The following is a 13,920-nucleotide window of genomic DNA, read 5'->3' as shown; positions in this document are numbered from 1 at the left end:
TTCTTTTGATCTTATCTGGATCCATGTGAAATCCCTTGCTGGACCCAATGTACCCTAGGAAGGGAAGACTCTCTTTTTCAAAAAGACACTTCTCTAGCTTCACATACAGTTTGTTGTCTCGCAGTCTCTGAAGTACAAGACATATGTCCCGGCGGTGAGAGTTAACGCCCTTAGAGAAAATGAGAATGTCATCAAGATAGATGATGACACAAACATAGAGAAGGTCTCTGAAGATTTTATTCATCATTTTCTGAAATACGGCAGGTGCATTACATAACCCAAAAGGTATTACTAGGTACTCATAGTGCCAGTTTTGTGTATTGAATGCTGTCTTCCACTCAATCCCAGGCTGAATCTGGATTAATTTATAGGCACCGCGGAGGTCCAACTTAGTGAAGACATGACTCTTGGAAACGGTCAAATAACTCAGTGATAAGCGGTAAATGGTACCAATCTTTCTTTGTAATTGCACTTAGCCCTCTGTAATCGATGCAGGGACATAGGATGCCATCTTTTTTGGAGACGAAAAAGAAGCCAGCCCCGGCCAAGCAGGTAGAGGGCCGAATGAAACCCCAGTCAAGGTTCTCCTTGATATATTCTGTCATTGCTTGGGTATCCGGGATGGATAGCGGGTACACCTTGCCATGAGGAGGTTTGGAGTTAGGAAGAAGTTAAATGGCAAATTCATACACCCTATGAGTGGGCAGTGTCTCAGCCTACCTTTTGGAGAAGACGTCCATATAGTCAATGTATGGTGGGGGCAACCCAACTAGGTTGTCTGCTAAAGGCAAACAGAGGGGTGGTTCTATTCATTGCAGGCAGGAGTCATGGCAAAGAGGGCCCCAGCTGGACAGCTTTAGAGAAGCCCAATCAAACTGTGGAGAGTGGAGTTGTAGCCACAGAAGGTCCAGCACAATGGGGTGTACTACTTTATCAATAACATGGAGAACCATGTCTTCTACATGCAGTATGCCAGTGCGCATGTGCAGGGGCATTGTATCAGAGTGATCCAACTGGGCAGAGAATCCCCATGTATGGATGAAATGACAAGGGATGTCTTCCAGGGCACCATGGGAAGCTGCAAGTGATCTACAAGGGATTTATTTATAAAGTTCCCTCTGGCACCTGAATCGATCAAGGCTAACATGTGAAACTCCTGGAGGTCCACCGCAATGGTCACTATGAGTGTCAGTTGTGGATGTTGGAGTCATGAAGCTTAAGATCACCTCCCCACTAGATCGTAGGCTTGGTAATTTCCTGGCCTCTGGGGGGCACCATGCGAGCTGGTTCCTAGTCCTGGTGCAGTAGAAGTTAGCCCCAGCTGATGTCAGCAGAGCCTCTCATCGGCAGTGTGGCCAAGCTGCATCAGTTCCTCCAGACATTCTGGGACCAGAGAGAGGACGGTAAAAATAGGGAGCTAGCATGAATGATCTGCATGGTGGGCGGAGCTCCCTGGCCCGTTGCTGAAGGTGTTTGTCGATTCTCCTGGCCAAATCTATAAAGCCATCCAGGGACTCTAGGAGCCCGCGGGTGGCTAGCTCATCCTTCATCCGTGAAGACAGTCCTTCCATGAAAATATTACAGATACTGACCTATGCCCAGTTCAGCTCCTTAGCCATGGTCCGAAACTCAATTGCGTTCAAGAGCATAGGCGAAGAAGAAGATCAGAACCCACCATGGCCAGCAGGCCAGTGTTGTCAAAGATGAGTTTGAAGGTCTTAACAAATTGTTGCAGATCCTGAAGAAGAGGGTCCACTCGCTCCCATAATGGGGAGGCCCAGGCCATGACCTTCCCATCCAATAAGGAAAGCACAAAGGTGATCTTGACTGAGTCATTGAGTAACAGAACCAGCTGGAAAGGAAAGTGCATAAAGCATTGGTTCAGGAACCATCGGCACTGTTTCGGGTCCCCTGCATATTGGGGTGGAGCTGGTAAGCGGATCATGGGTGGAGCAGATATGGCTGGGGCCAAATGCTTCAAGGCTCAGGCCAATCAAAAACGATGCCCAGCACTTCCTCTTCATCCTGGAGCACTCGTTTGGTTGAGTACCAAAAATTTGGAACTAAGAATGCCCTCCTTACAATTTGAACCTCGACTTATTGGACCTTTTCTGGTATTACGTCAGTTAAGCCCGATAGCTAACTCCCCCTACCACTGTCCCTCAGAATATGTGATGTATTCCACATCTCTCTGCTCAAACCAATCTCACCCTCTTGACCAAAGAAACAATCGATCCAGATCCCATATATTTCAACAAGAGGATACCTAATATAAAGTGGCAGAGGTGCTAGTTGCCAGGAGACTTCAAAATAACCTCCAGTATCTCATATCCTGGAAAGGATATAGAATAGAGGTGGCCTCCAACATCCAAGCCTCCCAGCTGATTCAGGAGTTCCATCTGAGATTTTCCCCAAAAGCCCCAGGCCCAGAAGACAGGGAAGGGGGCTTTGGAGAAGGGATACTGTCATGTTTGAGGGTTAGCAGGACAGCCCCGGAAGGTGGCAGACCCCCTCCCAATGCTGACAAACTTCACAGCAGGTCACCGCCATCGCCTGCCATTTCTGGCAGTTCTCTAGGCGATGTCAGCCAACTGAAAGGGCCACAGCACCCAATGATGACATCATCAGCCTAGGCGTATTTAAGGCCTCTTCAGATAGCTCTCTGTGCCTCAGCAACAGGTCCCCTGTTGTGCCTTGAGTCCCAGTGTGTGTTGCTAGTTATGGTGTTCCTTGCCTTGCCTTGTTCCCTTGCCTGTTTCCATACCCTGGCCTGGACCCGGACCCTCCTTGATCGCTGCCTGGACCTGACCCCTTACTGAAGATCTGACTTTGCTCTGTTTGCCACCTGTCCTGACCTCTATTACCATTATCTGCTGCCTGCCTTAACACCAGGCCTGTCACCCAACTCCGCTGCCTGCTGCCTGCCGCCTGCCGTGACCTACACTCTGCCTTGGATTGTCATCTTTGGACTTTCCTAGGGATCCACCTAAAACCTGGTGGCTGCAGAACCCAAGGACTCAACCTGCAACTGGTATAGGCAAAGTTCCAGCTAGTCCCACCACAGGGCATCTCTGCCAGCTGTCGGTATGCTCCTAGATGGTTTGCTCACTGGGCAGCGCCAACTTCACCACAGCACTAAGAGTCCCTCCTTCGGAGGCTATATGTTGGGGCAGCCCATGGAGGCAGAAGATATGCTGCATGAATAATTGAGCCAACTCGGGAGCTGAGGGAAGCTTGGGGAGTGCGATGAACTGTGCCATTTTGGAAAATCTGTCGATGACCACCCAGATGACATGGTTGCCATTCGAGGGAAGCTCTACAACGAAGTCGGTTGATATATGGGTCCATGGTTCCTCGGGCACGAGCAAAGGCTGCAAGAGGCTCCAGGGGTGCCCGGGCAAGGATTTCTACTGGGCACAAGTCGGGTAGGAGTCGATGTAGGCCCGGGTGTCTCGCTCCATCTGCAGCCACCAGTACTATCGCCATAGCAGCTCCAATGTGCATGCCCGACAGTGAGGGAATCGTGTGCCCATGGCAGAACCTTCTGTCGAAGGTGGAGGGGTACCACTATCTTCCCCGGGACACCGTCTGGGTGGGGGTCAGGAGGATCTTTGCAGAATCGAGAATGTATTGAGGTGTGGTAGGAATAAGAACATAAGAACATAAGAAAATGCCATACTGGGTCAGACCAAGGGTCCATCAAGCCCAGCATCCTGTTTCCAACAGTGGCCAATCCAGGCCATAAGAACCTGGCAAGTACCCAAAAACTAAGTCTATTCCATGTAACCATTGCTAATGGCAGTGGCTATTCTCTAAGTGAACTTAATAGCAGGTAATGGACTTCTCCTCCAAGAACTTATCCAATCCTTTTTTAAACACAGCTATACTAACTGCACTAACCACATCCTCTGGCAACAAATTCCAGAGTTTAATTGTGCGTTGAGTAAAAAAGAACTTTCTCCGATTAGTTTTAAATGTGCCCCATGCTAACTTCATGGAGTGCCCCCTAGTCTTTCTACTATCCGAAAGAGTAAATAACCGATTCACATCTACCCGTTCTAGACCTCTCATGATTTTAAACACCTCTATCATATCCCCCCTCAGTCGTCTCTTCTCCAAGCTGAAAAGTCCTAACCTCTTTAGTCTTTCCTCATAGGGGAGTTGTTCCATTCCCCTTATCATTTTGGTAACCCTTCTCTGTACCTTCTCCATCGCAATTATATCTTTTTTGAGATGCGGCGACCAGAACTGTACACAATATTCAAGGTGCGGTCTCACCATAGAGTGATACAAAGGCATTATGATATTTTCCATTTTATTCACCATTCCCTTTAAGGAGTTAAAGCAGGCCTTCCTCCAAGAGACTTGCCTCAAACACCTGGACCCCTCATGTCCATTCATGGTGGAAGTGGATGCCTCCGATATAGCTGTGGGGGTCATTCTCTAGTAAAGGCACCTTGTTGCCCTGCTCCTACTTCTCTCGCAAGTTCACTCTGGTGGAGAAGAACTATGGCATTGGGGACAAGGAGCTATTGGCCATCAAGATGGCCTTCGAGGAATGGCGGCAGTGGCTTGGGGGAACGCAGCATTCCATCATGGTTCTTACTGACCATAAGAACCTTGAATACTTCAGCCAAGCCCAATGGTTGAACCCTCGCCAGGCCCGCTGGTCACTGTTCTTCAGCTGCTTTAATTCCATCCTTCAATACAGAACAGCCTCCAAGAAAGCCAGGATTTATGCCCTGTCCAGGGCCTACGAGACAGACGACTGGAAAATTGGGCATCCAAATGGCAGATGAAATTTAATGTGGATAAGTGCAAGGTGATACATATTAGGGATGTGAATCGTTTTAGGACGATTAAAATTATCGTCCGATAATTTTAATATCGTCTTAAACCGTTATGGAACACAATACAATACAGATTCTAACGATTTATCGTTATAAATCGTTAGAATCGTGAGCCGGCACACTAAAACCCCCTAAAACCCACCCCCGACCCTTTAAATTAAATCCCCCATCCTCCCGAACCCCCCCCAAATAACTTAAATAACCTGCGGGTCCAGCGGCGGTCCGGAACGGCAGCGGTCCGGAACGGGCTCCTGCTCCTGCATCTTGTCGTCTTCGGCCGGCGCCATTTTCCAAAATGGCGCCGAAAAATGGCGGCGGCCATAGACGAAAAAGATTGGACGGCAGGAGGTCCTTCCGGACCCCCGCTGGACTTTTGGCAAGTCTCGTGGGGGTCAGGAGGCCCCCCACAAGCTGGCCAAAAGTTCCTGGAGGTCCAGCGGGGGTCAGGGAGCGATTTCCCGCCGCGAATCGTTTTCGTACGGAAAATGGCGCCGGCCATACGCGTATGGCCGGCGCCATTTTCCGTACGGAAAATGGCGCCAGCAGGAGATCGACTGCAGGAGGTCGTTCAGCGAGGGTTCCGGCGCCTCGCTGAACGACCTCCTGCAGTCGATCTCCTGCCGGCGCCATTTTCCGTACGAAAACGATTCGCGGCGGGAAATCGCTCCCTGACCCCCGCTGGACCTCCAGGAACTTTTGGCCAGCTTGTGGGGGGCCTCCTGACCCCCACGAGACTTGCCAAAAGTCCAGCGGGGGTCCGGAAGGACCTCCTGCCGTCCAATCTTTTTCGTCTATGGCCGCCGCCATTTTTCGGCGCCATTTTGGAAAATGGCGCCGGCCGAAGACGACAAGATGCAGGAGCAGGAGCCCGTTCCGGACCGCTGCCGTTCCGGACCGCCGCTGGACCCGCAGGTTATTTAAGTTATTTGGGGGGGGGTTCGGGAGGGTGGGGGATTTAATTTAAAGGGTCGGGGGTGGGTTTTAGGGGGTTTTAATGTGCCGGTTTTTCGATTTTTCGATTTTTCGATTTTTTAACGATTTTTCACGATTTTTCACGATATTTTACCCCCCCAAACGGCAACAATACGATTCCCTCCCCCTCCCAGCCGAAATCGATCGTTAAGACGATCGAGGACACGATTCACATCCCTAATACATATAGGGAAAAATAACCCATGCTATAATTACACAATGTTGGGTTCCATATTAGGTGCTACAACCCAAGAAAGAGATCTAGGTGTCATAGTGGATAACACATTGAAATCGGCGGTACAGTGTGCTGCGGCAGTCAAAAAAGCAAACAGAATGTTGGGAATTATTAGAAAGGGAATGGTGAATAAAACGGGTAGATGTGAATCGGTTATTTACTCTTTCAGATAATAGAAAGACTAGAGGGCACTCCATGAAGTTAGCATGTGGCACATTTAAAACTAATCAGAGAAAGTTCTTTTTCACTCAACGCACAATTAAACTCTGGAATTTGTTGCCAGAGGATGTGGTTAGTGCAGTTAGTATAGCTGTGTTTAAAAAAGGATTGGATAAGTTCTTGGAGGAGAAGTTCATAACCTGCTATTAATTAAGTTGACTTAGAAAATAGCCACTGCTATTACTAGCAATGGTAATATGGAATAGACTTAGTTTTTGGGTACTTGCCAGGTTCTTATGGCCTGGATTGGCCACTGTTGGAAACAGGGTGCTGGGCTTGATGGACCCTTGGTCTGACCCAGTATGGCATGTTCTTATGTCCTTAAGGCCGTGACTACCTCAGGTGGCCAGTATTTTGCGTCGGCTCCCTTCTTAGTGAGAGCGGTGAGGAGTGCCAACAGGCGCAAGTACTGGGGAATAAAGTGTCTGTAGAAATTGGCGAAGCCAAGGAAGCGTTGCAGGGCGCAGAGCCCCGAGGGCTGGGGCCATTCCTGGATACTGGAGAGCTTCTCCGGGTCCATGTGAAAGCCCACTTTGGAGACAATGAACCCCAGGAAGGGGAGTGACTCATGTTCAAATAGGCACTTCTTCAACTTGGCGAAGAGTTTGTGCTTGTGCAGGCATTGCAGAATGCGTCGGAGCTCTAGGTGGTGTGTTGACAAGTCCTTGGAGTAAATGAGGACGTCATCCAGGTAAACGATGATGCTGGTGTGTAGCATATTGCAAAAGACCTCGCTCATAAGGTTTTGGAAAACCGCCAGGGTATTGCATAGGCCGAAGGGCATCACCAAGTATTCATAGTGGCCATCTCGAGTGTTGAAAGTGGTTTTCCACTCCTCCCCGGGTTTGATGTGCACAAAGTTATAGGCCCCACAAAGGTCCAATATAGTGAATATCTTCACCCCTTGGAGGCGGTCCAGCAGCTCTGGAATGAGAGGAAGCAGGTATCTGTCCCTGCGGGTGATGGCATTTAACCCCCGGTAGTTGATGCAGGGTCTCAGAGTGCTGTCCTTTTTTGCCTCGAAGAAGAAGCTGGCACCAGCGGGCGAGGTGGAAAGGTGGATGAAGTCCCTGTTAAGGTTTTCCCGGATGTACTGGGACATAGCCTGGGTCTCAGGAAGTGACAGTGGGTACATTTGACCCTGAGGAGCGTGGAGTCTGGAAGGAGGTCGATGGTGCAGTTGAACGGAACGTGTTCGGGAAATGTTTCCACGTTCTCCTTGGAGAACACGTCCGTGAAGTCTGCATACTATGCTGGTAGGGCTGGAGGCGTCATGGCAAGGAGAAGCCTGGGTCGGGACACGTCACTGAGGCAGGTCATGTGGCAGTTGGGATCCCAGGAGGCCAGCTGCAACATCTCCCAATCGATGCAGGGAGAGTGTCTCTGAAGCCATGGGAGACCCAGGACCATTGGGTGTATTGTCTTCTCCAAGACAAAGAATGAAATCTCCTCCTCATGGAGGATCCCAGTACGAAGCTTCACAAGGGTGGTGATGTGGGTAATCCAACCTGGTAACGGATACCCCAAGATGTAGGAGATCACTAGTGGTGGTGTTCTGGGCATTACTGGAGATCCAGTTGCTTGACTAATTCTGAAAGGATGAAGTTCCCTCCAGCTCCAGAGTCGATGAAGGCCTGTGTGGAAAGGAGCCCTCGGGGTGGATAAGAGTTATAGGAGTGGTGCATTGGGGAGCTGAGTTAATGCAGCTTAGGGTCATCTCCCCTGTGACACCTAGGCTCTGGAGTTTCCCGGCTTCTCAGGACACTGGACCAGCATGTGACCCTTGCCAGCACAGTAGAGGCATAAGCCCACGGTCTGGTGCTGCTGTCTTTCCTCCAGGATGAGGTGGCTGCAACCAACCTGCATGGGTTCTTCTCCCCGAGTCTGGGCTGGCTCGGCCGGAGGAGGTGGAACCAGGGGCCAGGAGAAGGATGGGGCCAGAGGGATGGCCCTACAACCTGGCTTCAGCTCCTGCAGGCATTGTTGAAGGCAGTGGTCGATTCGCCTGGTTAGGTTGATGAGGGCCACTAAGTCCTCCGGAAGCTCCCGAGTGGCCAGTTCATCTTTAATTCTCGAGGCCAGTCCCTCCAGAAAAATGCTACAGAGACTGTCCTTGCGCCACCCTAGTTCTGAAGCTAGGGTGCAGAACTCCATGGCGTACTCCGCCAATGGGCATGAACCTTGGTGGAGGTGAAGAAGGTCAGAGGCGGGTTTATCAAAGACCTGTTTAAATGTCTGTATGAAGCGGGGAAGATCCAGGAGCAGAGAATCCCGCGTTCCCACAGGGGGGAGGCCCAAGCTAGGGCCTTGCCATCAAGAAGTGATCTGGTCACTGGTAAATTGGGCAGGTTGCAAGGAAAAATGCATGAAGCAATGGTTCAGGAAGCCACGGCACTGTTTCGGGTTTCTGGCATAGCGAGGAGGTGCCGGGAGGTGGAGTGCTGCGGTGGGAACCAGTGCTGCCACAGGTGCAGGTGGGGGAGCTCCGGGCATAGTGCTGAGTCCAGGCAATTCGCTAGACATTCCACTATGGCTGCTAGGATATCCAGGTACTGTTGCTGTTGCTGGAGCCTCTGAGCCAATCCGGGGATGGTTTGAAGACCACTCAGATCCGCCAGGTCCAAGGCCTCAGTAACCTGTTGCGTATGTGGACCCTTGAGCCGAGACGAGGTTGGTATTGCCACCAAGGGGAGGCCCCTAGTTATCCTTGTCGTTGGGAGGCAGTGCAGGTGGAGAAGACCCAACTGGAGCTTCACCTTTACCAGCCCACATTCCCCGCAGTTTGAGCCCTTGGGTGCCAGGGCCAGCAGGACTTAGGTGCGAGTCTCTCACATCGAGGAGTCCAAGGAGAAGGCAGCATGGCGTCGGGCAGGCAAGGTTGAGGCAGGCGGCAGACAGATGAAACCAGGAACAGGCCAGAGGTCAGGACAGGCAGCAGGCAGTGTGTGAATTGATACAGGTGTTAGCTATAGGCCAGTTAAAAAATTCTCCACCATGATTAGTCCTTCACCCTGTCTTCTTGCCTACTTCTCCTGCCTCAGCTCTTATCAGACTATTACCTCACTAGCATTGCTTGATTACTGCACCAATGTATCCGCTACAATTTTTTTGGATATCTTTCTTGTCTAGATTTTGGAATGTACACTACTTATATTCATAACAAAACAAAATGAGCATGTTTAACCAAAAGATGGCATTGCCTGAATATATAGGGGCGGATTTTAAGAGCCATGCTCGCCTAAATCCGCCCGGATTTAGGCGGATTTAGGCAAGCAGGGCCCTGCGCGCCGGTGCGCCTATTTTACATAGGCCTACCGGCGTGTGCAGAGCCCCGGGACTCGCGTAAGTCCCGGGGTTTTCTGAGGGGGGCGTGTCGGGGGCGGGCCCGGTCGGCGCGGCGTTTTGGGGGCGTGTCGGCAGCGTTTTGGGGGCGGGCCCAGGGGCGAGGTTACGGCCCGGGGCGGTCCGGGGGCGTGGCCGCACCCTCCGTACCCGCCCCCAGGTCACGTCCCGGCGCTCTAGCGGCCCGCTGGCGCGCCAGGATTTATGTCTCCCTCCGGGAGGCGTAAATCCCCCGACAAAGGTAAGGGGGGGGAGTTAGACAGGGCTGGGCGGGTGGGTTAGGTAGGGGAAGGGAGGGGAAGGTGAGGGGAGGGCAAAAGAAAGTTCCCTCCGAGGCCGCTCCAATTTTGGAGCGGCCTCAGAGGGAACGGGGGTAGGCTGTGCGGCTCGGCGCGCGCCGGCTATACGGAATCGATAGCCTTGCACGCGCCGATCCAGGATTTGCGCGGCTATGCGCGTATCTACTAAAATCCCGCGTACTTTTGCTTGCGCCTGATGCGCCAGCAAAAGTACGCCAATTCGCGCGGTTTGAAAATCTACCCCATAATATCAGGGCATAAAAATTCCATAGGTCAATGTACACAGACCTTTGTAACTTCTTTCTTAAAATGTATACAATGTCAAAAGCAGTAAGTTGCTATATGCAAAGGAGATACAAGAGCAATAACTGAGTACCATGTCTCTGTTATGTTAGCTTAGATTTATATAACACCTTCCTTGAATGAAGTTCAACCCAAAGCTGTTTATAACAAAGTATAAAAAAAAATATACAAAATAAAACATCAATAAAATCCATATATAATAATAAAAATGTAAATACATATATAAAACTGGCATTTCTAACAATCACTTGTTCCTCTTGCAATAGAGATTTCATTACAATTGGCTGCAGTTACAAGTTTTTTATGATGATAATATGCATTTAACATGTTATATTAGTCATGAGCCAAATGCTGTTGTCATGGTCTTTCTTCGGCAGTATTGCACAGTATCAAGATCAATTGGACCTAGTTTATTCATTTCATAAATGAATTTTCCATGACCAGAAGGCATCATGTGCCAAATTACTATAAAGCCCGTTCATTTGTTATGAAGGTTTCAGAAATGACGGCACTTTCATGCGTTCTGGAATGTGTGGTTTTCTGTTTATTGAAAATTATTTTTTCCAGCACCTTGCCATATAAATGTTAAGAGAGCAGAAGTCCTGTACAATGGCCAGAGAGTGAAACTACAAGATTTTAAGGAAAGACTCATACAGCATGCTGAAATTATATTTTTCTACTGCAAAGACAAAAAGAACAATTGTGGCTATCCAGTTTCCACTCAATGTCTAGATGGGGTTATTACAATTCCTGAATGTTTCCATGGTAAGATATATTTATTTTTATTTGTTTGATTATATTTTTAGGTTGCTATCCTAGGAAGGTTGTAGGTGGCATACAAATACAAAATAAAGTCTTCAGCTTTACAATCAATCTTAGAATTATCTTATTAAAATACCATTTAAGTGGTAGTTTAAAGGGATGTGTATATGAAAACTTATTTTAGGCAAAGGTGGGTCCAAACATTCTTTAATCCTACTTGAATGGAATAGAGACATAGAATATGAGAAGGGATATATGATCAGGGTCGGATCTTTGGCGCTCATAGGTAGAACTGTAGGGTGAGGACCTAAGTCAGCAGGAATTTCACCCCCAGAGCCTGCAAAGCAGGGGAGGGTTGTTTGGCCAGAGTGCCACGGAGGTGCTGCTTTGAAGTGGCCGTGACGCATGGGCCCTAAAATAAATAGGAGAAGCTCTTCTTAGGCCTGAATATTTTGCGCCTTCAAAATTTGGTATCCTAGGCAGTTGCCTATGTTGTCTTTCTAAATCTGGGCCTGTGTATGAATCTTTTCAGAAATAAGTTTGACAGAAAATCCGATTTCCCATAAAAATTTCCCGAAAGCAAGTTTGATTGAATTTTGAACTTGCCAGTGAGTCTGAACAGGTTTATCAGACCTTTTCAATAAAAATATTTGCCATATTCAAAAAATGGGGAAAATTTCTCTTTGAAGGACCTTTCTGTCAAATCTTCTTTGTGTTCTTTGAAATTTTGAAGTGGATTTTTTTGATCTACTTCAGATTTTTGTGAAACCGCTATGTTTTCTTCCTAGAACCACTGGGATAAATCTGATATTTTCCTGCAGATCTCAAGAAAATCCTATTTTCATCTGATTTCAGATTGCTTGTGAGATTGATGTTAGTGCCAGGCAAAATGGTAAAAGCCGTTCTTAAAAACAAAATCACTGGCCATATAGATAGCCATGGCTTAATGGTGAAGAATCAGCATGGTTTTAGCTAGGGGAAGACTTGTCTTACCAATTTTATTGAAGGTGTAAAAAAACATGTAGATCAGGGCTTCCCAAACTAATTAACAGGGGTGCAGTCCCCCCACCTACAATCACTCTACTCTCACCTTTGCTGCAATCCAGCTGATCTCCTTTCTCATCTTCCAACCTCTCCAAGCATTCAATCCTTTTTCTCCACGTCCTACGAAGAAACTCCTCTTTTAATCTTTGCCCTCTAACTGATGTTCTTTTACATTGAACATTGCCTCTCTCTTACTCCTCCAGCCCTTTTTGCATCCATCCCGCTGATTTTTTCTCACCCCAATCCCTTCTTATAACTCCAACTGACCCTCTATCATGCTCTCTCTCTCAAGCCATCCCACATTCCTTCCTCGCTCTCATCCCCATCTCCTTTCTTTTGACACTCAGTCTCACTGCCTCCCCTCAACCCTTCTCTCACATCCCCCCAGCTGATCCCCTCTCACTTCCCAGCTTCTTCTTTACGTCCCCTAGTTAATCTTCTTTTATTCTCACGCTCCACAGCAAATCTTTCTCCACCTGATCCGACCCTCAAATTCCTCCTGCATTTGATTCCCTCCTGCAAACATTGCCCTAGCTAGATCAGTGGTAACACTTTTGTTTGGGCCCCGGGCCAAAGATGGTTGATAACTAGTGGGGAAAGAGGGAAGCTGATGACTGGGCAAGATTTCTCTCTTGGGTAGGTTCAGTGGTGGAAGTGGAGAAAGGAGCAATGGCAACTTCCACTTTCCTATACACACTTTGCCGTCCCCTCCTCTCAAGCCTGTTGGTGATCTGCAAGCAGCAGCAGCAGCAGCAATCAGCATGGGGGTTAGGGGTTAGAGCAGGATCCCCAATGCCTCCACATGCAGGGCTTTCTGTCATCACAGAAACTCATGCACGGGTGGTGCCACTGCAGAGTCTGTGAGTGTGTACTGGCTCAAAGATCCCACATTGACTTCCACCACTAATGCTGCTATTGGTGCCATTTCAGGCACTTGTGACCCCAGCTGCAGGTTTTGTGACCCCATTTGGGGTCCTGACCCACAGTTTGGGAAGTCCTGATACAGATAAAGGTGAGCTGGTTGATATAGTGTATTTGGACTTTCAGAAGGCATTTGACAACATGAGAGACTCCTCAGGAAAACATAAAGTCATGGGACAGGAGGTAGTAATTTTTTTGTAGATTAGTAACTGGTTAAAAAGTCGGAAACAGAGGGAAGGACTAAATGATCAGTTCTCAAAATGGAGAAAACTCGTTAGAGGAGTACTACAAGGATCGGTATTGGGATTGTGCTGCTTAACTTATTCATAAATGATCTGAAAAGTGAGTGAGGTGATCAAATTTGCAGATGACACATAATTATTTAATTTGTTCAAACAGCAGCAGATTGTGAGGGAACTGCAGAAGGACTTTGTGAGATTAGGAGATTGGGCAACTGAATGGCAGATTACATTTAATGTAGAAAAGTGCAAAGTGATGTACATAAGGAAAATTATTCCCAACTATGGATACACGATGCTGGGGTCGGTATTGGGAGTTACTACCTAGGAAAAGGAGTCTTTGTGGACAATACATTGAAATTCTAAACTCAGTGCATGGCAGCAGCCAAAAAATCAAATAGAATGTTAGGAATGATCCAAAAAGGAATGGAAAATAAAACAGAAAATGTTGCGTGTGTTGGACCACGGGCCTGCCCTGTGGCCCGCCGCTCTTACCTCCAGCCTGCGCCCGTTGTCGCCACCTCCAGAGGCAGCGCTGCCTTCCCTGTGAGACTAACAACCAGCAGATTCAAAACAAATCATAAGAAATTACTTTTTCACTCAACATACTATCAAATTGTGGAATCTGTTATCAGAGGACGTGATCAAGGCGATTAGCATAGCAAGGTTTAAAAGAGGTTTAGACAAGTTCCTGGAGGAAAAGTCCATAACACGTTATTAGCCAGGTAGACTAA

General features: G+C 48.3%; 1 protein-coding gene across 1 annotated transcript in view; it reads left to right on the top strand.

Annotated features, from left to right (window-relative positions):
- The window catches only part of APOH (apolipoprotein H), a 67,599-nt gene that overhangs the window by 52,471 nt on the left and 1,208 nt on the right, over positions 1–13,920 (top strand). Inside the window, exon 7 of the mRNA XM_029599334.1 lies at positions 10,788–10,985. Coding sequence (XP_029455194.1) covers positions 10,788–10,985 — 198 coding nt within the window. The remainder of the gene's footprint in view (positions 1–10,787; positions 10,986–13,920) is intronic.

The sequence above is a fragment of the Rhinatrema bivittatum genome, chromosome 4 (genome assembly GCF_901001135.1).
Source record: "Rhinatrema bivittatum chromosome 4, aRhiBiv1.1, whole genome shotgun sequence".
In the NCBI taxonomy this organism is placed as follows: Eukaryota; Metazoa; Chordata; class Amphibia; order Gymnophiona; family Rhinatrematidae; genus Rhinatrema; species Rhinatrema bivittatum.
Note: the sequence above shows the minus strand (reverse complement) of the source record. Positions and strands in the feature narration are given on the sequence as shown.